We start from the raw sequence: 24260 nt of genomic DNA, 5'->3' as shown, positions 1-24260 counted from the left end.
AGAGCTTAGTTTTTCATATGTAGGTTATTACCTCTTTCTATACTGCTGGCCTATGAAGAAACAGCCTAGAGTACTGGAAGATACCCACCCAGGACACGCATCTCTAAGACTGCCTGATCTGTAGACACACATCTAACCATTCTGTAATTAATAGTTGGGCCCTTCTGCAAGTGAGATTCAGCAGTCAGTGCAGAAAAATAGCATAGGCATTACCATAATGGAACTCTGTAATCTGAAATGACTGATTAGAACTATCAAAACAAATACCCAACTGAAAATGAAATTTTAAAGGCCACATTGTCCTTTGCCTTGTTTGTGAGGTCTGCGCATGTGCTCGCTCGGCCTCTGCCCCTGAGCTCTGTCCTGCTTCACAGCTACTTTCCCCATCAGTCCTGGAACCCACTCATGTCTCCTACAGAATGACGTGTCTACTTTTGCTGCTGCTGCTGCTTGCTTTTGTTTTTAAAGGTAAAAGAAGAGATAGACAGACAGACAGACAGACAGACAGACAGATGTGTGTGTGTGTGTGTGTGTGTGTGTGTGTGTGTGTGTGTATGTATGTATGTATGTATGTTCTGGCAAGGTAGAAATTATATAACTGAAGATAGGAAATGAAATCAAGCTCCTTGATGGTTAGAAAGACAGTGTGTAGGCACTGCAGGGATGGCTCAGTGGTTAAGATCACTGGGTTCAATTCCAGGCAGCCACATGGCAGCTCACAACTGTCTGTGACTCCAAGATCACCCTCACACAAAGCATACATGCAGGCAAACCACCAATGTACATAAAATGAAAATAAATACATGAATAAACACAAAGATAGTGCCAGTGTGTGATAGCAACAGTTGCCATTCTTAGTGGGAAGGCTTGACAAAGTTAAGGGAAAAGGAGATCAAGTATATTTTGAGAACAAACACAGTGATAACCATGAGTAAAAAAAAAAAAAAATACAATATACCGTAAATACTCAAAGAAATTTAAGAAAAACAAGCAAAGGAGTAAGCAGGAAGAAACACAAAACATCAGGAAGATAGAAAACAACACACACGAAGTCTGTGACAGATTTGTGGAGAAGTAAGTAACTTGTGACTCCCACAGAGCTGAGTGTGCTCAGCTCAGCTCACCTAGTAGGAACTTAAAAATCACTTTTGGCTCTGAGAATGTGGTGCTTAAAATAGTCATTTAGCAGTCTAAACATGAATGGGAGAAAAATGCTCAGAAAGGTAAGAAATAAGAAAGTAGGTGTTGCTCTCCTGTTAATTTGATAATTCAAGCTAGAAGGACAAAGGACGGGGTTAAATGTTAAAAGCCACAATTCATAACTAATAGAAAAACATACAGGGCCTCCCAAACCAAATAACCCAAACACCCACATTTAAAAGCAGCAGCTCCTGATGGATGGTGGTTCAGGGATGCTATTAGAGAAATAGCCTGTTGCCAATAAAGGATTTAAGTTGCCAGTTTTGGTACAGGATAGATGTAGTGGATAACAGTAAAGAAACATACCAACAGTGTGACTTAGAATTCAGAAACGCCAGCCCGCTAGCCTGTACCTGCATCCAACCTCGCACCTCCATAGCCGCCTAGCAGAGAATGAGCCCTCAGGCGACAGTCACAGAACTAGACGGTGCCAGCTAAGGCACCGCACACAGCACTGGTCACATGCTGTAAACAGAACTAGAACTTAAGATTGAAAAATATGCTTTCACCTTCGGGAGAAAACAGCAACGTCTGTTAGTCGTGCATGGGTGTAAGAGAAAGAACAGTATAGAATTTCTCTGAAAATACAGTGAAAAGACCATCTGTCAGAATGTACAGGATATACTTAAAGTACTGGTCAAGAAAAGTATAAATAGTTAAAGAGCATAAGAGTGAGACAGCAGAAGCAAATAAAATGAATTCAGTGTTCATCCTGAGATGAGGCTGTTTGATTGCAAAAAATTGTAGGCCGGAATGGAAACAGTAAAGATAAAGGCAAAAATTAAAAAGAAAAAAAACTAAGCCTCATTAATGCAACAATATTCAGAGCCAGTCTTTCTAAAAGGAGTAAAAAATGCTAGCTGAAAAAGAAAGCAATTGTTCAAGTAGTACATGGGGCACGGCACTTAAAACCTGAGACATCCTTGCATAGTTCAAATAGTTTAAAGAGTTTTGGTTAGATGAATATTGTATAAAGAAAATAAAATATGTGCAGCACAGTTTTGCTAAAAACTAAACCAATAACTGCAGAACACAGACCGATAATGTGATTGGTTAATGGCGAACGGGGTGGACCTGCATCATGGATAGATACACTTCTCATCAGGGACTTCAGGAAGAGAGAGCAGGGAGGGAAGGAGGGATGGAGGGAGAGAGATGGACTGGCTAAATCCAGTTGCAAAGATGCCGTTTAATTAAATAGACTTACTTTTAAATACACTAGTATTCACCAGCAAAATGTTAGTGAAGAGTCCTTATTTATGAAATACTTTATCAAGACAGACCTAGTCTTATTGTAAGAAACCCTGCAATGTATAGATTTATGGGACATAGCCCATTTCTACTATGAGAGGAGAAAGTACATGGGAATAGGAAGGGAGAATAGAACGGAATAGAAAGGTCTGAGAATTGAGTTGCCTTGATGTCTGGATCTTTCCCATGTGTTACTTATGCCTTGCCTTCTTCCTGTCAATTATTAGTAGAATTTTCCATGTAGTATTTCTGGTCTCTGTGAGGCAGATTTGAACATCTCATTTCAAATATGATACCAGCTATCCCCAGGGACTAGCCCTAAACAGGAACATAAAAGTGTGACTTTTCCTGAGTATCGCTCTTCGTTAGTCATTTGAAACTATAGTGTGTACTCAACAAAAGGCAAAGAAAAATTTAATTTCTATGTTTAATAGTTTTTTATGGAAGTGGAAATTTTGCTAGTATACTTCATCCTTAATGCAGTTTTAAATATCCAAGCATGCAGACATGCTGAAGTACATGGCCAGCTCTGCTCCTTAGCTCGGCACACACTGATGTAATGTAGAGCTACACTTACGCATGCGTGTGATTTACTAGTATTTCCTATTGAGAAACTATTTTGAGTTAGCATGGTTCAGATTTGCAAAGTCATATTTTGACTATTTCGCTTTGACTAAAGAAAAACCATTATCAGTATTGACGTGGCAGTGCACTTGCTTCCTTTAATGAATTGAACTGCAGTTCAGACGTTCCTTGGATGTGTTCTGTGTTGAATAAATAAACACATTATGAGTAATTAAAACAATTTTCTGGCTGCTGAAATTATGATAGAAGTTCTAAGGAGTGTTGCTGGGTGCTGTTGGGTTAGAATTGGCTGGTGTGTGAGTATACACACTGATGCTGTCATGTGTAAGTACGTGAATGTAGATATTACTGACCACATGCATGGGTTTCTGGCTCTCCTAGCCATTCAGAGACCCTAGAAACGGGCACATTTAACAGAGCTAGTCACAACTACAACTTAGGTTTTAGTCTCTGCCTGCCACTCTCTGAACCATATAGCCCTTAGAGAAGTGATTGATTTCAGTACTTCCACAGAAACGTAGAACATGGGCTAGAATACCTTGTTGGTAGAAGAAAGCAAGAAAACACTTGATTAAGTAGTTAGTTGGACGCATGCTCAGAAGAAGCTTGGGACCTTCCACTGGCTGCATGGAAGGCAAGTTGGGTAAGGAAATAAACAATGATAGTAACAGAAGGTCTTATCTACTTCTGCTACTCTAATGGTTCCTGAAGCTGGGTATTTTGTATGATAGAGATGTAGTGCTCATAGTGTGAGAGATAAAGTGTACAATCAAGAGGCCAGCAGGTTAAGGTCTGTTAGAGTGACTTTCTGGTTTAAGATGGTCCTTTGTTGTTGCACTCTTCCAAAGGTAATCTAACTCCGAAAAAGGTGCAAAGACTGGCTCTCGTAAAAATGACAGACTGTAAAGGCTTTGGTAAGAGTTCACATCCACGGCTGGAGAGGCTGTGAAGTGGTGTAGCTTCTTTGCAAAAATAGTCTCTGGTTCCTCAATAAGTGAGAGTTAGTATCTGATCTTCTAATCCCTCCCACTCCTGGGGATACGCACAAGAGAATTCAATGTGTGTGCACACCAAGACTCATACACAACTGTGCATGGCGTCGGTATCTGTGATAGGTATAAAGGCGAAGCAGCTTCCCATCAGCTGCTCAAGACATAAATGAAAGGGGGTCTCTCCATACCATGGAACCCTGTGCAGCAGGAAAAATACATTAAAGCACAATGTAACATAGATGAACCTGGGAAGCTTTGTGTTGCTTTGAAGAAGATGATCATGGAGGACTGTGCTGTGCAGAACAGATGGTCTCCAAAGACTCGTGGTAGAGTAGTGACTCTCTAGTACTGAGGGAATGGGGCATGGGTGTAGGTAAGGAGAGGGTGATAATATGAGTGCCCCCAGGGGTTAAATAAGTGACCTGTGCTTAATTTGGGCATTGATATACAAATATATAAGGCACTTTAAGCTCAGCAAGTAACCCATATGTAAATATTTCTAGGCATAATCTGCCAATGTTTTTATCCTGCATGTCAATAAATGCTGTTGTTAGGAACTGCTTGTGAAATATTTTTTTTAAAGTACGATTCATGTTGGATAGACAAAATGTATGAAATCATATATTTGCTCTGTATTTAGTATTTCTAAGTAGCACAGTAGCAATGCACATTAGAATCATCTAACATTAAAGTATTATGGCCAGAATTAGTCTTCTTTATTTTGTGCATATAATATATTGCTTGCACATATGCCTAGTACTCACAGAGGCGGGAAGCAGAGCCTCTGGAATTGGAATACAGATGGCTGTGGAGTGCACATGTGCATGCTGGGTTCTCTGCAAGAGTGGCATGCACACTTAACCAAGGGGCCATCACTCCAGCCCCCAGAATTACTCTCAAAGTCCTGTCTTACTGAGGAAGGGAAGCTGACTATGGATGCACACCTGACAGAGAGCGGAGAGTGACTGGGGGCATTACTGCATGCTGGTGGTGTTTGCCCGCTCTTGTTCTGTCAGTTTTTAGAGACAAAAATCTCTCTTTTTCTGTCACTTAGCTCAGAATCTCAGTTAGGAAGTGATTCATGACATATGAGGAGGAAGAAAGTTAGCCTAATTTTTAACGTCTCCTAAGCAAGTAAGAAGGCAGCATAAGGTAGTTAGTCTGGCTAGAACTGGGACTGTGAGGAATAGCTTTAAAATAGAGATTCTCGACATAATAAAAGCTTTGTAATGCCTTTAGGGGAAAAATAGGATTTAATCACAGATCTCCACATTTTAATTCGTTTTTCTCACATTTTAACAACAACAAAAAGCTTTTCATGAGATATAGATCAATTAGTCATCACATTTAGCTGAATAAGATAAATTGCCGGAGTTGAAGTGGCAAATACATCTATGTTTTCTCTTTTTTGTCCTTCAGCCATTCTGTTGTGCTGCTAGGAAGGTGGTAATGATTTCTCCAGTGACTGTGTAGAGGTGATTCCTCACAGTTTTAATGAGCTCAGTCAGCATGGCACGCAGCTTTTGTCTTTAGCCTTGTTTATTATTTCAGCTTTCAAAATTGAATTCATCAAGGCATCAATAGAGAAATGATTACCACAGACACCCTGGGCAGAGTAAACGAGTAGACGTTAGTGTTATTTGAACGTACAGTAGCACCTGTGTACACTGTCGTTCTATACGATGGTCCCAAACTGAAGTAGGAGGAGCAAGTCTCTGTCACCGCCCATTGCTACCTCTCATTTTGCAGAAGCATCATCTTCCTTTGACTGGATCACTTCATTATCAGCATTTCTGGGGCACCATCTGGGTCTAAACACCCATGTTACTTAGGATCACTGTTGACTGGTCATAGAGGGAAAATGGTGCTTTTTGAGGCTTTTCAGGGAGAACCTAACCAGGCAGCTGATGTTTTATAGGCAAGATGGATCAGCAATGTGTTTCTGTAAATCAGAAATTGGGAAATGGAAATATAACGATCATAGGATTGAACTGTTTGTTTTTTCTAATATGGCCTTGTAAATATCTTTTATTAGCACTTGAATGACTTCATGAGCAAAATGGAATCTTAAATTTAGTACTTGGATTTCAGAAAGAAAGAAAGGAAGGAAGGAAGGAAGGAAGGAAGGAAGGAAGAAGATAGATAGATAGATAGATAGATAGATAGATAGATAGATAGATAGATAGACAGACAGACAGACCGACCACTAAAGACTTTGAAAACTGGGAAAATCCATTCATCAGCAACTAATTTTCTATGCATTATTTTCTGGCAGGGAACAAATCACAAGACAGTGGCATAGCAGAGATGGAAGAGCTACCTGTCCCACATAACATCAAAATAAATAACATCACATGTGACTCCTTCAAGATCTCATGGGAGATGGACTCCAAGTCAAAGGACCGCATCACACACTACTTCATTGACCTCAACAAGAAAGAGAACAAGAACTCCAACAAGTTTAAACACAAGGTAAACCCGGGCAGGCTTAGGCCATTTCATCTGGAAGACATTTTAAAAGAAAGAATAAATTCAATGAAGGAGAATTAAAATTCTGGGTGATTTAAAACATTATCCCCACAATGAATTCTTGAGGAAAATGAAATGCCACGCACGAAAGAGTAAATCATGACTATATGCAGAGATAAAAATCAACAGTAAACTCATTAGAGGAAATTGGTCCTGTGCTATAAGGATACTTCAAGAGAGAATCCATTATGAGTCATTTATATTAAAAGCTATGCAAATGAAACGGCTTGGAGAGGCCAGTGGCGTTTGGAGCAGAAAGGAAGGCTGCCCCCAACTCACAATTCAGTTATCCTGTGTAGAGAAGAATAGCTAAATTGTTCACCAGGCTGTAAAGATCCTTCCATAGAGGCAGAAGCAGAAGAATGTGCTGTAAGCTCTCTATAGTTTTCTACTGAAGCACACACATCCTTCCCTGAGTCAAACTGGTTGACTTAGAAACTTGTGTGGAGTTGTTTAAATACTTTAGGCCTGAAAATATGCCCTAAAGAGTGAGAGAATATATATTTCATTTACCAAGCTTCACATGTGGTAAATTTCCCTGCTGTCTCTGCTGTCATATGTGAAGCCCTTCCTCCAGATGTGGCTGTTAGCAAGAACCAGTACCTGGCCCCAGTGTTTCTCCTCTGCTTCATTGCTTTTACTGATGAGGAAAACAGACAAAAAGCCAGTCTTCGGAAAAGAGAGTGCTACTCGATTTTAACTTGGGGAAAATTCTATACATCTTAGGTTTCCCGAAATCGTTGCCTTTTACTGTATGGATGCTTACACAAACTAAATATAAGGAGGAGTTTATATACTGCAGAAAAATGTGAAAGAAAGAACGTCAGTCATTATTATCAAATTTCAATTCTCATCATGGGTATTCTCTTTGCTGGCATTTGCCTTCTTGAAGCATCTTTGATATGCTTACCATTAAATACGGAATACTTCAAGGCTTGACTCTACTTCACCCATTCCACAACTTTGGAAATGTAGTGCATGTTCAGCCTGCAGGTTGACTTATTAATCATTGCTTGAAAAGACCTCGCCTTTTCTCAAACACATAGACACCATACTTGCAGAAAAGTTCCCTAATCTCTATGTGAAATGGATTTGTCTCTTTTAATATTTACTTTGGAAGTAGTCTCTCTTTTACAAATAAAATATTTAGTAATGAACCTCTCTAGTAAAATTATCAAGCAATAAAAATCAAACAAATATATTTTAACTTAATAGACATTAAATCAAAAATCTTGGTTCTTTTATGTCTCTTTTTTTTTTTAAAATCTGCTTTGAGGAGGATAACGCAGAAGGAACCTGTATGTTATAAAGAATGGTAACTGGGATAAAAGTCCTTTTCTGTTTTTGAACCATAGGATATTAAGCCTATCTCTTGATCTTCCCGGCTTAATTTATGCATACAGAGAAAGTTTAAATACAAAAATTGTTGGGTGTTCTTAGACAGGAGCCTTCCTCTTAGCCAGGAGTTAAGGTTCCTCTCTGTTGTTCATAGTTGAAAGTCCTGCTTTAATAGCCTTCCGTCTCCCTATCTCTTCCTGCCCTCCTTGTTCCTCCCTTTATTCGTTCCCACCTCTTCTTTCTTCCTTTTTTTCCTTCTTCCTAGGATGTTCCAACAAAATTGGTGGCCAAAGCTGTTCCCTTGCCAATGACTGTTCGTGGACACTGGTTTTTGAGCCCAAGGACTGAGTATACAGTAGCCGTGCAGACTGCCTCAAAACAAGTTGATGGTGATTACGTCGTGTCTGAATGGAGTGAGATTATAGAATTCTGTACAGCAGGTAAGGGAGCTGTGGTTTATGTTAATTAATGTTCTAGGGAGGGGAGTCATCAGCATGGCCTCTGTGTACCTACAAGGTGAGTGAGTATTGCATTGGAGAGGTAGTGCTGTTTTGCAATAGGTACAAAAAAAAAAACAAAAAACAAAAAACAAAAAACAAAAAAACTCATATTGGTTGGAAGGAACTGAGATCCTCAGGCAAGCATCTTGAGGGATGGACTCAGACTGCCTTTTTGCTGCATTATAAGTTTCTTCAAAATGAAAGCTCTACACATAAAACCTGATGTAATTTCTGAGTCAATTCAACATTCTTGGAGCCTCATACTGCAAAGAGGGTGTTCATTGTCATAGATATTGAAGGGAGGAAACCAGAAACACCGTTTAGGTTACAGACAGACCTCAGTAACTACCCAGCAAAACTGTTTCTGCTCTTTTTACCTAAGTGTCAGAAGGGCTTGAAAAAGCTCTCCACAAACTCTTGTCTTGTTTTGTGTACCTTTGCTTCATTAAACTTCCTAAGTAGTCATTTGGTCTGGAGAATCCTGCCATGGAGAGCCTGTCCTCTGATAAGACCACTCAGATGAAAATGAGTGGTCCAGTATTCTCTTGGGAATATTGACTGTCCTTCCTCCTGCTCGATTACGAAGTCATACATAGGACACACGTTCATTGGTGTCCTTGAAACCTTTTGTCATTGTTTCCTTTTGAAGATCACGATGGGGCTTTACTGCTTCCTCTTCACCTGGGTGACTTTTTCCTATTAAAAAAAAAAAAAAATGTGGAGAAGGCAGGGGAGATAGCTGAGATACTAAACTGCTTGCCTTACAAGCATGGAGATCCGACTTGGATCCCAGAAGCCATTTTCAAAAGCCAGACGTGCTGGCATATGCTTGTAACCCCAGCTCTGGAATAGCAAAGGCAGGCAGTTCCCACGGACTTGGTACCCAAGCAGCCTAGTTTCTTGGAAAGCACTAGGTCACTGAAAGACCCTGCCTCAAAAAATAAGGTGGGGGGAGGCATTTGAAGTGACCTCTGACCTCCACACTGTGCAGATACATGCACCCAAATACACACAGGAAAAAGAGAGAGAGAGAGAGAGAGAGAGAGAGAGAGAGAGAGAGAGAGAGAGAGAGAGAGAGAGAGAGAGACTGTTGAACATGAAAGAGCTTGTAGGAAAAAAATTCTAGAAAATAATGGGCTGGTCTGTTTCCAGGTTGCTTAGCAACTTCCCCATCTGTGGGAATGTTCAGATAAGCCCCCAACCCCTTCATATGTGGCCTCACACCTGTGTTCCTTTAGCTGCTACTCAGGAATGCCCACTACTTATCCTGGTATCTATTGTTATGTCAAACACAGTATAAAACTCTAAGAGCAAGTTCTATGGCTAAAATCCTGTCTCATTCTGGTTTCATCTTCATGCCTCTTTGTTTACTCCTTGAAGAAGCTGGTAGGAATTTTTTTTAACACTCTTGACTGCTAAAGATTTCAGTGTCTGAGAACAAGGTCAAAAAAAAAGTTCTTGCAAGTACCATATTTTTATATTTCTCTTTATCTTTTGAATTATAAGATCCACCGTTTTAATGTGTCATTAAGAAAAACTGCCAATTAAAAGATGGCTAGACAATATCAGAATGTTAAAATGTAAATAAATATTTTTAGGATAGATTAAGTATAATTATGATAGTTCACTAATCAGCAGTGAAATAGCTAAAGATGCCTGCGTTGAATTAACAGCAAGCAGAAGGGCTCTCCCCTGGAGAGAGTTTTCCTTTGTCGGCTGTACTATGTTGGAATTACTTTCCCTCTCTGGAATCTACCTCACCTTTAGTCCTTTCCTGAGTCCCACTTTATTTATTTTTATATCACCCAACAAGGGGAGTTTAATTTAAGTCAGACATACACACACGTTCTCTTTGCCTATTATATTGTTGATTGCATATCCACAGCCCAAAAATCTAAATTGGAATGCTCTGATATCTGATACTTTTAAACACATATATATATATATGTGAGTGCCTGCATTGATGTCTGAGCTTCAGTGTATATTCCTGGTGTTAGGCAGTGGCGGGTAGAGACAGAAAAGGTTATCAGATTCCTTGTGACTGGTCCTGAGCACCACGTGACTGCTGGGAATTAAACCAGATTATCTGAAAGAGGAGCCAGCGCTCTTAACTACTCTATTGTCTCTTCAGCCCCTGAAATTTGAAACTTTTTGAGCTCTGATAAAAGTGCCCAGACATTTTGAACTTTAGAGAGCAGTTTTAATTTTTGGAATGAGACTGTAAAACTATCAAAGTATTTGCAAATATTCCCAACTCCCCAGATTCAAAATCTGAAACACTTCTGGTCTCAAGCATTGCTGGTAAATGGAGCCCCACCTAGACTACACTCATTTTTCTGGGTAAATATGCAAATACTATCCTGATTTTTTTTGACTCAAGGGAAACTATATAATTTACCTGCCAGAACCTACTTTATACCAAAGAAAGGTCTGAGATACTATGACACAAAGAAAATGCTTGCCAACTCTAACACATAGACACACACACACAGATGCCTAAGCTGTCACATGATGCATTATTTTTACTTCTGGAACTAAAAAGAACGAAACCCATCTTTTCAGAGTGATCTCCGTATTGCTTTCTCGTTTTTCCTACATCTCATAACCTCTGTTATGAGTTAGGAGGTAAGAGAAGACTGCCAGCCTTTAACTGCTCTACAGTATTTCTCTATTCATTACTTTTTCTTATTTTCATAGTTATAAGTGAAGGGGAACCTGCTACTCAGGCTTATCAACTAAGGACTACTTCATTTAAGTTTTATCAATGCCCTTGCATCTGAATTTTGAGAAAGCTATTTGAATAATTATCTTTAATACTGTGACTTAGGTACTGTGCAAGGCATTGGAAATAGAATAGACTATACTCTCACGGGCTAACCAGTCTCTAGTCTATAACAACCCAACACCATTTAAAAAAAAAAAAAAAGTTGTTCTTATTTTTATTTCTCTTCCTTTAGACTGTGAGTTCTTCAAAGAGAATCATATAATTGTCATTTAGCCTTGCTCTCTAATGGTGCATTTGTCTGGTACACTGTAAGCTCTAAAATAATTCAGTCATATGCACCAGTTTAACCACGTTGGGCTTTTACTAATCCTTACCTATCAAAATGTTTCCCTTATTTTATGATGTAGGAGTTTGACCGTAATTCTCAAATTTAAAAACAAATCTAATCAAAACGAAGTATGCTGAGGGCTGGACTGTAGCTGGAGACCTTCAAGTAGGATCCAGAGGCCCAGTCTTGAAGTCGACAGCTGTGCGAACCGTCGCACTGTGGCCCACTGCAATTTCTGCACCAGTAAAATGGCTGTCTGATCTCGTTAACCTCAGGCAGTTCCTAGCTCTGGCTTTGTGCTATGCTGTCCTTCAGAGTGGGAGGTGCCTTGACGCATTGTATCAGCTGATGGGTACCAGTGCTGAGGAGTGCTGCTAGCTTAGGAAACCCTGTTCAACGATGTTGCTTCAGGGTCTTTAAAACTTGAAAGAATAAAAAAAAAAAAAAGCATACAAATATTTTAGGAAATAACTATGAACCATAACAAAAAATGTTTGTATAGAAATAAGAAAAAAAGCCAAAGAAAGATGATTAATTTTTTTATAAGTTCCTATTTGACAAAGTTGAATTCCCTAAAGATATATTTATCTGATTTATCGAGTATGTGGATGACACTTGTGTATTGCTTAATATAACACTTTTACATTTTTTTTAGATTACTCCAAAGTTCATCTGACACAGCTGCTGGAGAAGGCTGACGCGATTGCAGGGCGCATGCTTAAGTTCTCTGTTTTCTATCGGAACCAGCACAAAGAGTACTTTGACTATGTTAGGTAAGAATCACCAGTATCTATGTGTTTGGGTATCTTGAGTTCATATATGTCTGTACAGTACATTTTTACAGAGGCCAGAGAGGGCGTTGGCTCGCCTGGAACTGGAGTTACAGATGGGCGTGAGTCAACATGTGAGCTGGGAATCCAAAACAAAATTCTTTGGAATTGGAGCAAGTGTTGTCATCTGCTGAGTGATCTCTCCAGCCCTGGGAGACAATGACACGTTCCAGTGGTTCTGAACTTTGGCACACAATCCACATAATCTGCTTTGTTTTGAAGCCTTAGCCTGCGTGTGGTGCCTCAAGCTTATAGTAGTAGCATTTGCGAGGTAAGAGAGTCACCATGAATTCTAGCTCAGTTTAGGGTGCTGCCAAGGGACCCAGATCAATACAAAAACAATTAAAATAAATAAGAGCCCTAATCCCTTTAGAGTTATAAAGGAGTTTTGTCTTGACATGACCATGTATGAAAAGAATCAGCAATCTGTGATGGACTTTAAAACAAATTTTTTGCATACTTTTCTAATTTCTCTTAAATCAAAGTCTTGTTTCCAATGAGCTCCCAAGCTGCAGAAATGCAAGGAATCGTAGAAGGAGAAGTGTGTTTGGCATATATGTTGTAGAAGAAGTAGACCTTGGTCACTTTTCACCACTGAGGTTATGAGAAGCAGCCTGTGGGAAGAATGTTTTGCCTGGCTGCTGCTTTTTGGGCAGTGTCTCTCCAGGAAGACAGGGTAGCAGGTAGCACAGTGCCACTGAGAGCACCAGACAGCCTGGAAGACTGTGGCCTAATAGCTAGGCTAAGCCCCAAAGGCCCACCCCAGGAACTCTTTCCCCCAGCAAAGTACCACCTGCCAAGGTTCTAGCTTTTATTCAAACAGAGCCACCAGCTGGAGACCAGTTGTTCAAATGCATGAGCCTGAGGGGACCGTTTATATCCGAACAAAAACAAAGTACTTTGCTGTGCCACGTATTTGTATAGTATTTTGATGATAGCAAATGTGTCTGCTTTTTGCCTGAATATCTTATAAATACAGATTTCAGTCCGTTGTTCTAAGTGGCTGAGAGTCTATATGATTCTGAGTGGATGCCATTCACCTAATTTAAACTGAATGGCAAAGTATTGTGCTTGTCAGCCGTTAATTGAGAATGGCTAGTATGTTTAGCATGAACAGTTTTTATGTTTTTAAGTATAAAATTTGGAAACCAAAAAATGTCCACTATTGCTACTGCCTCCATTAAGAAACACATCAAGAGAATACAGTGTGGATCAGGTTTTTGGGTTCCTGCTAATTACTGCTAAATGTGGCCACTGGAGGTCAGTATTTCTCTAGAATTCTCTAATTCTTCCATGGGACAAGGCTTTCCTGTCATATAATTGTTTAATTTGTTCTCATAAATGTTTCCAAAAATTCAAAACAGTCAAAATCCGAGCACCTGGAAATGGATGAAGTAATTGTACATATATTACATGATTTCACTCCAGTTTACCCGCATGAGAGATGTCTGTACCAACAACAAAATTTACTTCTGTTTTAATTTCAAAAATAATAGCAGTAAAACCCATGTAACTTGTATCTTGAAGCATCAAATACAAATACCTTTACCAAGGCATAGGTAGAATTCTTCAAGATTTTTTAAAGCTTTATTAAACAAAAACAACAACAAAAACCCTCTGTCTCAGCTGGAGGTGGAGCTCTGAAAGAATGCTTGCCTGGTACACAGTGGTCTAGGTTCAAGCTCCAAGACCACAAATAACAAAAACAAAAATACTTCAGCTTTCTATGCAGTGAACTTTAGTAAGGGGTATTTACGTCCATGGATCTTGATTTGCATTCTAATTACTACAGTGTTGTTAGGATACATTTCCTTGATTAGAATTCCTTTAAAATGTTATCTTCAGAATGCTTGATGAAGGAATCTTACAATTACCTGGTAATCTTTGCAAATCATTATAACTGAAAAAAAAATGAATAAATTCTGATTCAATTCATAAGGGCTGAACTAATTTTCATCTCTTCTAAAAAAGAACTCCAAAATGAGCACAGCTTACCCTTCAATGAAAACACCTCCTGTCCCCCTATCTTGTTCATAGTCACTAGTGAGGCTAGGTGCTTCTCTACCTACTTACATTTTCTTTCTCCTTTCTCTGCCTAGTTGTCAGAGACCCAGAAAGGACAGGAGGGTGGGCTTAGACTCATAGAGCTGGAGTATTTCCAAAGTTAGCAAATAGCATATGCCTATGATCATAAACTCCCAAATGGTATAAGGTTCTGAAGAAATTTATGCCAAGGCACATCAGAGACTCCTGAAAACTGAAGAAAAGAAAAGAAAAATGTTACATTTCAGGTAGTAAGAAAGGAAGTTGGAGAAGATAGAAGTTTTGCTCCTGGACCGCGTTTCTCACCTGGCCTCCCTAAGGCCTGGTGTTTCCTCTAATCTACTTTCATAAGTCCACTGGATAGTTGTCGGGTGATGGGATGGGGCCTGCTGCCGTTCAGGTCCCCAGCGTACCTCATTGTCTCACAGACTCTGAGAAACCTAGTGATAGTAATAAAAACAAAAAACTTTCCTTACTAGAGTACTAGCTTGGACTTTCTGTTCTTAAATATGCTGGTAGGCAGCCATTGAGAAAAAGAACTGGAAAATGTACAGAGAATCTCCACTCACAAATTAACTAATGAGAATTCCATTCACTAAAGTGAAAGCATAGCTGAGCTGCTCATAAGACATTAAAGCAACCAGTATACATCAAAATACGGTTTTACTCTTCCTGGGAACAGAAGGGAGTTCAGAGTCAGCCACCAGCAGCTCAGTGGGCGGAATCCAGCCTTGCTGGAGCCACAACATCCCGATACAGGAGGAAGTCAGGAAGACACCCAAGGCTCACCTTTTCTCTACCCTGGATCTGCTGCTGCTTCACAGTGGTGGGATTTCACAGTGAGGGGAAAGTCAAGGCTCTGGATAATAGAGTCTTGGACCACACAGAAGGCAAGAGAGGTAGACTGGGGACAAATGAGAAGAATTTTGGTGCTGTCAAACGGCAAGAGGTAACCTGACAAGCAGGCCTTTGTCTGGACTTGAAATGGCCAAAACATAAGATAAGATAGAAGCAACCCCCCTCTATCTGGTCTAAGTGGGTGACACCGTTTCTTTCTTTTCCAATAACAAATACAACTGTATAGGCTCTCGAGGCAGAAATAGATCTGAAGCAGGAAATCCTGTCTATCGGGGTCTCTCCTCTACTACTCCCTTTCTCTTGATTTGAAAATATGTTGGGATTTCTTCCAGGGTTTAGCTGCACAGAGTTGGGGTCTCTTTTGTATGGTTTTCCGAATCTACTTTAAAAATACACACTCTAACAGGTTTTTTGTTTTTTCTTTCTGCCTGTCTTCTGTGGTGTGAAGGTATAATCCTTGACCTATTGGTCTTCTGTGACCAGCAGTATAGAATGAACATGTTTATGTTGTGATAATTGATATATAACTGTGTAATAATAACCAGGGCAATAGAAATTTTGTCTTCAGTCAGGTGCAGTATCATCCCAGCCCTTAAGATGCTGAGTTGGGAAGTTCTGAGTTTGAAGCCACCTGGAGCTTCAAAGTGAGACCTTATCTCAACAAAGTCTACTTCTAAAAAAAAAAAAAACCCTTAATCCTGTTCTGTTCATTCTGAAAACTGCTGTGACCTGAATATTCGCTTAACTACATCCTAAATCTTACAGGCTTTCTTTTGCATTCTGCTCTTTTGTTGGCTAAAAGACCTGCTAGGTTCAGAAATTCTATCTATCCTCATGTGTCTTAGCAGCTTGCAATTGTATTTAGTTCATTGATTAAGTATTTTGCTCCAAGGTTTCTAATTGGTTCTTGTGATGGTTTGTGTATGCTTGGCCCAAGGAGTGGTACTATTAGAAGGTATGGCTCTTGGAGTAGGTGTGCCCTTATTGGAGTAGGCATGGCACTGTGAGTGTGGGCTTTAAGACCCTCATCCTAGCTGCCTGGAGTCAGTATTCTGCTAGCAGCCTTCAGATGAAGATGTAGAACTCTTGACTCCTCCTGACCTTTGCCTGGACACTGCCATGCTCCTGCCTTGATGATAATGGACTGAACCTCTGAACCTCGAAGCCAGCCCCAATTAAATGTTGTTCTTTATAAGAGTTGCCTTGGTCATGGTGTCTTCACAGCAGTAAAACCCTAACTAAGACAGTTTTATGATTTTTTTAAAAATATCCTTGGAAATGCTGTTATGACCTAAAACTCTCTCTTCATTGCCTTGTATTTATATACTCTGGATTCTTACAAGTTTGTTGAAATCCTCATTTTGAATTGCCTTTCAAATATTTCATAGACTATGGGTTGTTTTCCTTTGGAGTTCTATTTCCTTTGCCTTAGTCTGTGCACCTGTTTGTAATTTTATGAAATATCTACTGTAAGAACGTGTTCTCATTCATTGACATGTGATTCAGATGGCATGCTGAATTTTAGTTAGGTTGAATGCTTTTGAGTTTGATGATAAACTGAAAAATGTAGTCTCTGTGATTTGTCTTGCAATGATGTCCCTGGTATCAGTAGCCAAGGCAACCGTATGACTCCACAGAGACTGTTTCCGGACTCCAGTCTAGCATTGATATTACTAGAACTTGTGAACAGTTGCATGGTGCCTCAGGATAAGCACAGGAGACTCCAACAGTTGTGTGACAGCAGCCCCTCTCTTCACACCACAGACTGTAAAGGAGATTCTGGGAATGAAGATGGAAAGGATGGGCCTTCTTTGGGTAGACAGCACAGGTTTAAACCAAGTTCTCCTGAGCAGTGTTCATCTGTTCAGTATTTTCATTATTTCAATAAAAAGTTTTCTTTTTAGTAAAGTCACTTGTGAAACCCACTAAGTACAGATGAAGCCAGTTTCACCTGTGAGACTTCTGATTGCAATTCCATTTTTCAGTCCAGGAAACCCCCAGGTTTGCAGGTCATCTTTATTTTGGGTCCAATCCATGATTAGTGTCAGCTTATATTCCCCTTAATTTGGTTATAGCCTGATCTTTCAGATCTTTAACAGTGGGTAGTGACTTTTACGCTGTTCGAATCTGTAAATCAGTAAAATTACCATGGTTGTACTGAGCAATGGCTATTTCCTTTCTCTGGCAGAGATAACTATGGAAATGCTATGCAGCCATCCATCAAGGATAACAGTGGTAGCCATGGCTCACCCATCAGTGGGAAACTGGAAGGCATCTTCTTCAGCTGCAGCACTGAGTTCAATACAGGGAAGCCACCCCAGGATTCACCGTATGGAAGATACAGGTTTGAGATTGCAGCAGACAAACTTTTCAACCCCAATACTAACTTATACTTTGGGGACTTCTACTGTATGTACACTGCTTATCATTATGTGATTCTTGTCATTGCCCCTGTGGGATCGCCAGGAGATGAATTTTGTAAGCAGCGCCTTCCTCAACTAAATTCCAAGGATAATAAGTTTTTGACCTGTAAAGAAGAAGATGGGGTACTCGTGTACCACCACGCCCAGGATGTCATTTTAGAAGTCATTTACACTGACCCTGTGGCTCTTTCCCTGGGCACCGTGGCAGAAATCACTGGTCATCAGCTCATGAGTTTGTCTACTGCAAACGCAAAGAAAGACCCCAGCTGCAAAACCTGTAACATCAGTGTCGGACGCTAACGCCACTTTCATACCCCTCCACCCACACACCCTGTCTTCCCATAGGAGCATTACCCTCTGTTGTACATCCGCCATCAGATGTCCCCACTGAAGCATGCATATGCCGCTGTCACCAAAAGCAAACTCTGTCATTCAGAGCCTTTCTGTGTCTCTTCCTGCCCACCCTTGCCCACCACTTCCAACGATGTCCCCAGGTTGTCCTGACACTTTGTTTGCCTAGATGCTGCAATGCTTTTATGTTTCCTTTATGCCAAACATAACAAGACAGTTATATAGACCGCTTTAGCAAAGTACAAAATAATGGCTTATCAATGGTGTTTAAATGTGCATCCATTTTAATCTACTGAATAAATACCGGGATAGCGCCAAACCGCATGAAAGAGTGTAATTGCAGCATGAGTTAAGCCCTAAAAGCCTAGACTTGTCAGCACTTCCACCTTGTTGTTTGACAGTGTTATTTATGTTATTTATATTAGCTAACAGGAAACAGTTACTGTGCTTTCAACATAATAAATATAATAGAAAAATATTTTATTTGTATGTTGTATAAAATATTTACAATCATATAGAATATAGTTACATTTTAATAGCAATTGTATACATCTCACGAAACCATTTCCCTTATCAAAGATGTAATTTGTAAACCTCAAATAGTTGTGTATCTGTCCTGTTACAAGTAGATGACTTCAATTAAACAAATTTATGAAGGCCATTACTCTGATTCATAAAAGGTTTAAAACAGCAGGTGAATACAGAGAGAACAACACGCCTCTGACATAATAGTCCATGTCTAGAATCTGGTTTGGTTTTTTTTTTTTTTTTTCTTCCACCCAAGCAATATGAAAAGGTGAGTTTCTTCAACACCATGCTTAAACATTACAGAAAACAGAAATATGAACAATGTTGATCATAAGAAAAATGCCTACCTGTTACTTGATTTTACAAAAGCCAAACCAATAAGTGTGTGAGTGGAGAAAAAGCAAGATACACTAACTAAAGCAAACAAAAGGTCTCTTGGTGATTTCTAAGCTTTTCACCCTGTGCAGAATGAACACAGCTCACAAGAAAGTTATTTCACTTTATAAAGTACAGACCTTGGAACATTAAGAAAGATGCATATTCCCAATGGAAAAATAGTTATATAATCTTAGTATAGGAAACAAGAAAATCAGCAATAGTACTATGGTCACATTAGGTTATTACTGCAGACACATCTATCCAAAATACCTATTTTAATATTTTACTTTAATATAAACATTTTGTCAGTCATAGACAAAGATAATTCACAAAGTACATGCCATCCAAGTGAACTTTGGTAACTGGAAATGTAAATCTTCAAATAACAGATAAAGTAATGCACTACCTTCATATAGAAATAAGAGATTAGCAGTGACACAGTCGAGTTATTTTTGAGAGTGCTGAACACCTACAGACTTACAGGACAAGGTAGTGGATGTTGTCTTGCTTAAATTACCTTCTTTCTGGCTGTTTTCCTTCCCTGGATGAAGAGCAGAATTTGTCTTTGTCTCACCAATGTATTTAAACCATGGTCTTTCCATACATCAATAAAATCAATTTGGGGACCACTGCTAACCCTTCCCTAGCAGGTAACCTGCCTATGTCTTATTTTAGGTTTGACAATATATTAGACGGTTTTTTTTTTTTGTTTTGTTTTTGTTTTTTTTTTTTTTTTTTAGACAGTTACATTTGACTCTAGATTTCAATTTAGCATGGTGGCTAAATGCTTTTTTGCCAATCCCAATATTACCTATCGTTTCCCTATTTAAATGCCTTCTTGGGCATAATTATACTAGCTCTTCCTTCGTCAAAACAGCTAATAGTATCTCTAAAGTGCTTCCGTTTTCAGTACATCAAAACTACTTAGCAAGAACAGTAGAGGAAAATAATCCTGACTTCATCTCGAGAGGGAAGTGATCAGAGCCGAACTTCAGATAGTTTTGGCCACATCCTGCTTGCTGATGAGGACCTCCAATAGTCTCAGTTTGGCTTTGATGTGCTTGTATTCACAGTACTCGTCCGCCATAGGCATCCTGTCTTCCTTCTGTGGGCTTCTGCAGGAAGGAAGATACAATCAATATATTAGTTGATATTCAAGCCAGGTCGTTAAAGATCCTTCTATAACTGGCAGGGGCCTGTGGCTTCCATGTGGCTCTTTTTTAATGGTGCCTTCTTTATGTCCCTTCAGTCTGGTCTCATTCCATCTCTGTTCCTTTTCTCTAAGCAACAGCACCCTTTGGCCGTGTGTTTTTGCAAATATGAGACCCCAGTGCCTAAGTAGAGAAAGATGGTGTAGAAAAGAAAAAGCAAAGGCTAGAGCCTCTGAGACATCGCCTTTCCGCTCTTCCTCATACTTCAGGAGTTCCATAATAGTATCCTGGAAATACTGCAGATATTCAGTTATACGAGTAACCCACAAATTGATAATGACAAAACCTTCCCGGGGAATGCCTTGCCCACTGGAAATGTTCCCAAGTTTCCTTGTGGTTAGACCCATTTCTGCTGATGTGTAATAGAACTTCTGAGCTTCCTCTTGACGAAGTGATCTCGAGTCTAAGTCGTTTGAATGGAGGCCAGTGGCATGGCTCAGTGGGTAGTAGAGGTGACTGCTACCAAACCTGATGGCCTTACCATGCACATGCTGTGAGAAAGAACTGATCCCCCAAGTTGTCCTCTGGCCTCCAAACCTATGAACACATCCACAGTTTAAATTGCAGTGGCTCTCTTTCTTCACACTAATTCAAGGGCTGGCCATGTTCTAATGCATAGACCTTGCTGGGTACATGCACAGTCTGAGTGCTCCTGTCTTATTACCATATCACAGCATCTCTTAAATGTATAGAAAATCCATTTGCATGGTCCTTTTAGCTTCATAGATGGGTTGAATCTTAGCAGTAAATAGGGAAACAAGACAATACTCTATTTCCTTGCCATTCAACAGTTTAAGGTTAATAAGTGTGCACTTTGTTATTCAAATGACAGGTTATCACCACAAGAGGACATATAGCTTCACATAGATCAAGCATGGACATGTCTTAAGTAGGTTTAAGGCAGTGTAAGTACAATAAAAAGAGCTGCTCCTTGACTGTAGGACCATGGATAAGTTACAGTCATGGTCTTCTGCATACTCATTCTTAGATGTATACTGATGCATAGATTTTTATATATCTGCAGTCAATGACTACCACTAAGAACAAGCAGAACAATTAAACCACCGTTATTGCCAAAAGGCATGTCAAATAATACTGATAAATGCCATAGGCAAATTCAGCACACTGGAACCTCCCAGACTCTAATGTACACTCTGTGTTCAGACAGGTCAAAGTGTAAATTTCTTCGGGAAACTCCAAATGATGAAAAGACTCTGTGTCTTTAACTGAATGAACCTCATTTTTCATGCCATGTCTACTTACAACTCAAAACCCTGAACCCACTGCAGATCTTAAACTGAATGAAAAATTCCCACTGAATAATTTTCAAGAGGAACTTTGAATGCAAACCAGAGGTGTGCTTAAAGCCCCTAGTGAGCCTGTCACTTTGCTGAGCCACAAGTGTCACCTGGGGAGCCCAGTGCTGATGGATAGCACAATAGAAAAGCTACCGAGGGTGCTGAAGCAAGCATGCTAGGTGGATATCTCAAGGTGCTTTTAGCACAGTCCCTGCTCCCTCACAGCAGCCCACGGGCTGAGAGGAAAGGACAGCAAGGCAGGAAAGAAAGGAAGTAGGTGAGTAAGAACCTCTCAGCTCATGTCTGCTGCCACTTAAAAGCTTTGTGACTTTGGGACAGTTATACACTTGCAAGAGCATCCAACCTTTTGACATTGCACAGTGTTGTTATCTACCAAACTCAGGCTGGAGAATACACCATCTAGCTTTTTTAAATTGAAAAAAAAAAACAAAAAACAAATGTCATTGTATTGGGTTTTGTAAGGACGTTTGCAGGGCCATTTTCTGGCAGTTGTGGCGGGTTAGAAACACTGGGGGTTGTTGGGAGGGTGTGTTTCAAGACTATTGTCGCATGTCATAGTCATAGCTTTCAAACTTACTGAGGGCAGGGATGGAGGGCAGGGATGGAGGACAGCTAAGTAATTTGTCTCTTCTCCAAAAGACACTAACATTCATTACCTGATTATATATAGAACTTTGTTGGTGACGCAATAAAAAAAAATTACTACTAGAAATTAACCAGTGTATAGTAACAGCTAAGTTGGGATAGAAAAATATAGGAAGACAGATGACCCAACTAAATATTTAAGGGATAGAAAAAAAATGGCTATGAACTCTTTGACTGAACCCTGGAATAAAACAAACAGGAATGGATGGTGATGTTTAAGGCAGATATTTAAAGGAACACATTCGTGGAATAAGCAGAGAATACTTTATGAAACTAAGAATCTAAGAACAAGGGCTGAAAAGTAAGTTTTCAAAAAGCTTAAGATAATCAGTAGTTGGGGTGAAACTCATCTATAAAACACTTTCAGTAACCATTGAACTGATCACAGGGTTCCCAGTGGAGGAGTTAGAGAGAAGACTGAAGGAGCTGAAGGGGTTTGCGGGCCCCATGGGGAGAGCAACAATACCAACCAACCAGAGCTCCCAGGGTCTAACCCACCAGCCTGGGAGCACATAGGGAGGGACCCATGACTCCAGCTGTATATGTAGAGGAGGATGGCCATGTCAGGCATAGGTGGGAGAGGAAGTCCTTGGTCCTGTGAAGGCTGGATGCCCCAATATAGGGGAAATCGTGGGCGGGGAGGTGGGAGTGGGTGGGTGGGTGGGGGCACATCCTCTTAGAAGCAGGAAGAGGGGGAATGGGATGGGGATTTCTGGGTGGGGGGGAAATGGGGAAAGGGGATAACATCTGAAATGTAAATAAAATATCCAATAAAAAAATAAAGGATATCTTATTAGTTAAAGGGCATTTTATCACTGCAACATGGTGTAATTAAGACATGACAAAAAAAAAAAAAAAAAAAAAAAAGAGACTGATGTCAATACCTGACAGCCACTAACAACAATACCCCATAAAGTATCTCTAACGCTTTACCATCAGGGTATTGCAATGGAGAAAGCACTGTCTTCAGCAAGGATTTATGTCTCAATCACTGTTCCTACAAAAGCAGAGTTTATTTGGAACTATAGTTCTCTAGGAAATATTAGCATTTAAAAAACAACAACAACAAAAAACCTCTTAGATCACACTTACCTTCCCGTCTGTTTAAAAAATTGCTCTTCAAATTCTCGCAGCGCTTTTCGTAGTCTCTTCTTATCGGCCCTGGTTTCTCGGAGATGGTCCAGAAGGACGGGCCTGAATCAGGTGAAACACATTTGCTATTGTCAATCTCTGGTCTGACTGAACGACCATGCCTGCATCATACCAGACCAGCACAGTGGGCCCGGTTAGCACGGAAAAGTGATGATGGGAGGAAGTTCTGAGTGAGTGAGTACATTTATAATGTGTGCCTCAGTGTGGAACAGCACACAAGCCTAGTATTCCCTAACATTAACAGTGTCGTGGGCAAAGGGGAAAGGGTGGTGTCCTGAATCTGCTGCCAGAAATGATGACGGTTATGGTGCTATAACAAGATGATAGGAGGGAATCGGCATCTAAGGAATACACACAAATGTTTGTTGACAAAGATAAGAGACACACGAGGAAAAATAGTATGTCCTTGGAGTGTGAGGAGAATGACAAAGCCCTCCCAGGGGAGGGCTGACATTCTACTGCCATCTACTTCCAGATGTTTCCAGAGACTGAATACTGACGTTATCTATAGGCATTTTCTATAAGTCAAGTCTATGGATTTCAAAAATGCCCCCACCTACCCAAGTTTAGGAACGACTGTTTTTTTATGGCTACAACCCAAAGGTTGGGGAGAATGGGAGAAGGAAAACAAGATACGTTCTGGTTTTTTTTTTTCCAGCAAGCTAAATATTACCTACCTGTCCCTGGTTTTGCCTCATCTCCATGTGGGGCACACCCTAAGCAGACTCTATAATGCATGTTAAAGATGACCTCACAATGTGGGTTGTCACGTGCAAACCCAAAAGCAAACCCATGTGACCAAGAGGTGTACCAACCACTGAGTAACAATGGCAGTAAAAAGTCCAGACAGTTCTTAACTGAGGAGTCATGAGGAGACAAAGACCCACTCGTGGACTGGTGGCCAGTGTGGTTACCTATCTAGAACAGTATGCCGTCTGCATGTAATAAAGGAAGAAAAGAAAAAAGAGAAGAGAAGAGAAGAGAAGAGAAGAGAAGAGAAGAGAAGAGAAAAGAAAAGAGCAAAGCAAAGCAAAGCAAAGCTCTGGTTAATGTTGACCCACTAAGGATCTTACT

General features: G+C 40.1%; 2 protein-coding genes across 8 annotated transcripts in view; one reads left to right on the top strand and one right to left on the bottom strand.

Moving 5' to 3' along the window:
* Phyhipl (phytanoyl-CoA 2-hydroxylase interacting protein like) overlaps nt 1-18614 on the top strand; it is a 40926-nt gene extending 22312 nt beyond the window's left edge. For all 3 annotated transcript variants that reach the window (XM_076916902.1, XM_034524127.2, XM_076916901.1), the window contains exons 2-5: nt 6304-6500; nt 8161-8335; nt 12104-12221; nt 17368-18614. In XM_076916902.1, coding sequence (XP_076773017.1) covers nt 6336-6500; nt 8161-8335; nt 12104-12221; nt 17368-17902 — 993 coding nt within the window. In that variant the 5' untranslated portion in view covers nt 6304-6335 and the 3' untranslated portion in view covers nt 17903-18614. The remainder of the gene's footprint in view (nt 1-6303; nt 6501-8160; nt 8336-12103; nt 12222-17367) is intronic.
* Nucleotides 18615-19597: 983 nt separating this feature from the next.
* The window catches only part of Fam13c (family with sequence similarity 13 member C), a 111998-nt gene continuing 107335 nt past the window's right edge, over nt 19598-24260 (bottom strand). For all 5 annotated transcript variants that reach the window (XM_034524126.2, XM_034524125.2, XM_034524124.2 and 2 more), the window contains 2 exons: nt 23127-23228; nt 19598-19974 (listed from right to left, as the gene is read on the bottom strand). In XM_034524126.2, coding sequence (XP_034380017.1) covers nt 19851-19974; nt 23127-23228 — 226 coding nt within the window. In that variant the 3' untranslated portion in view covers nt 19598-19850. The remainder of the gene's footprint in view (nt 19975-23126; nt 23229-24260) is intronic.

The sequence above is a fragment of the Arvicanthis niloticus genome, chromosome 20 (genome assembly GCF_011762505.2).
Source record: "Arvicanthis niloticus isolate mArvNil1 chromosome 20, mArvNil1.pat.X, whole genome shotgun sequence".
Lineage (NCBI taxonomy): Eukaryota > Metazoa > Chordata > Mammalia > Rodentia > Muridae > Arvicanthis > Arvicanthis niloticus.
This window is presented reverse-complemented; position numbering and strand designations above follow the sequence as displayed.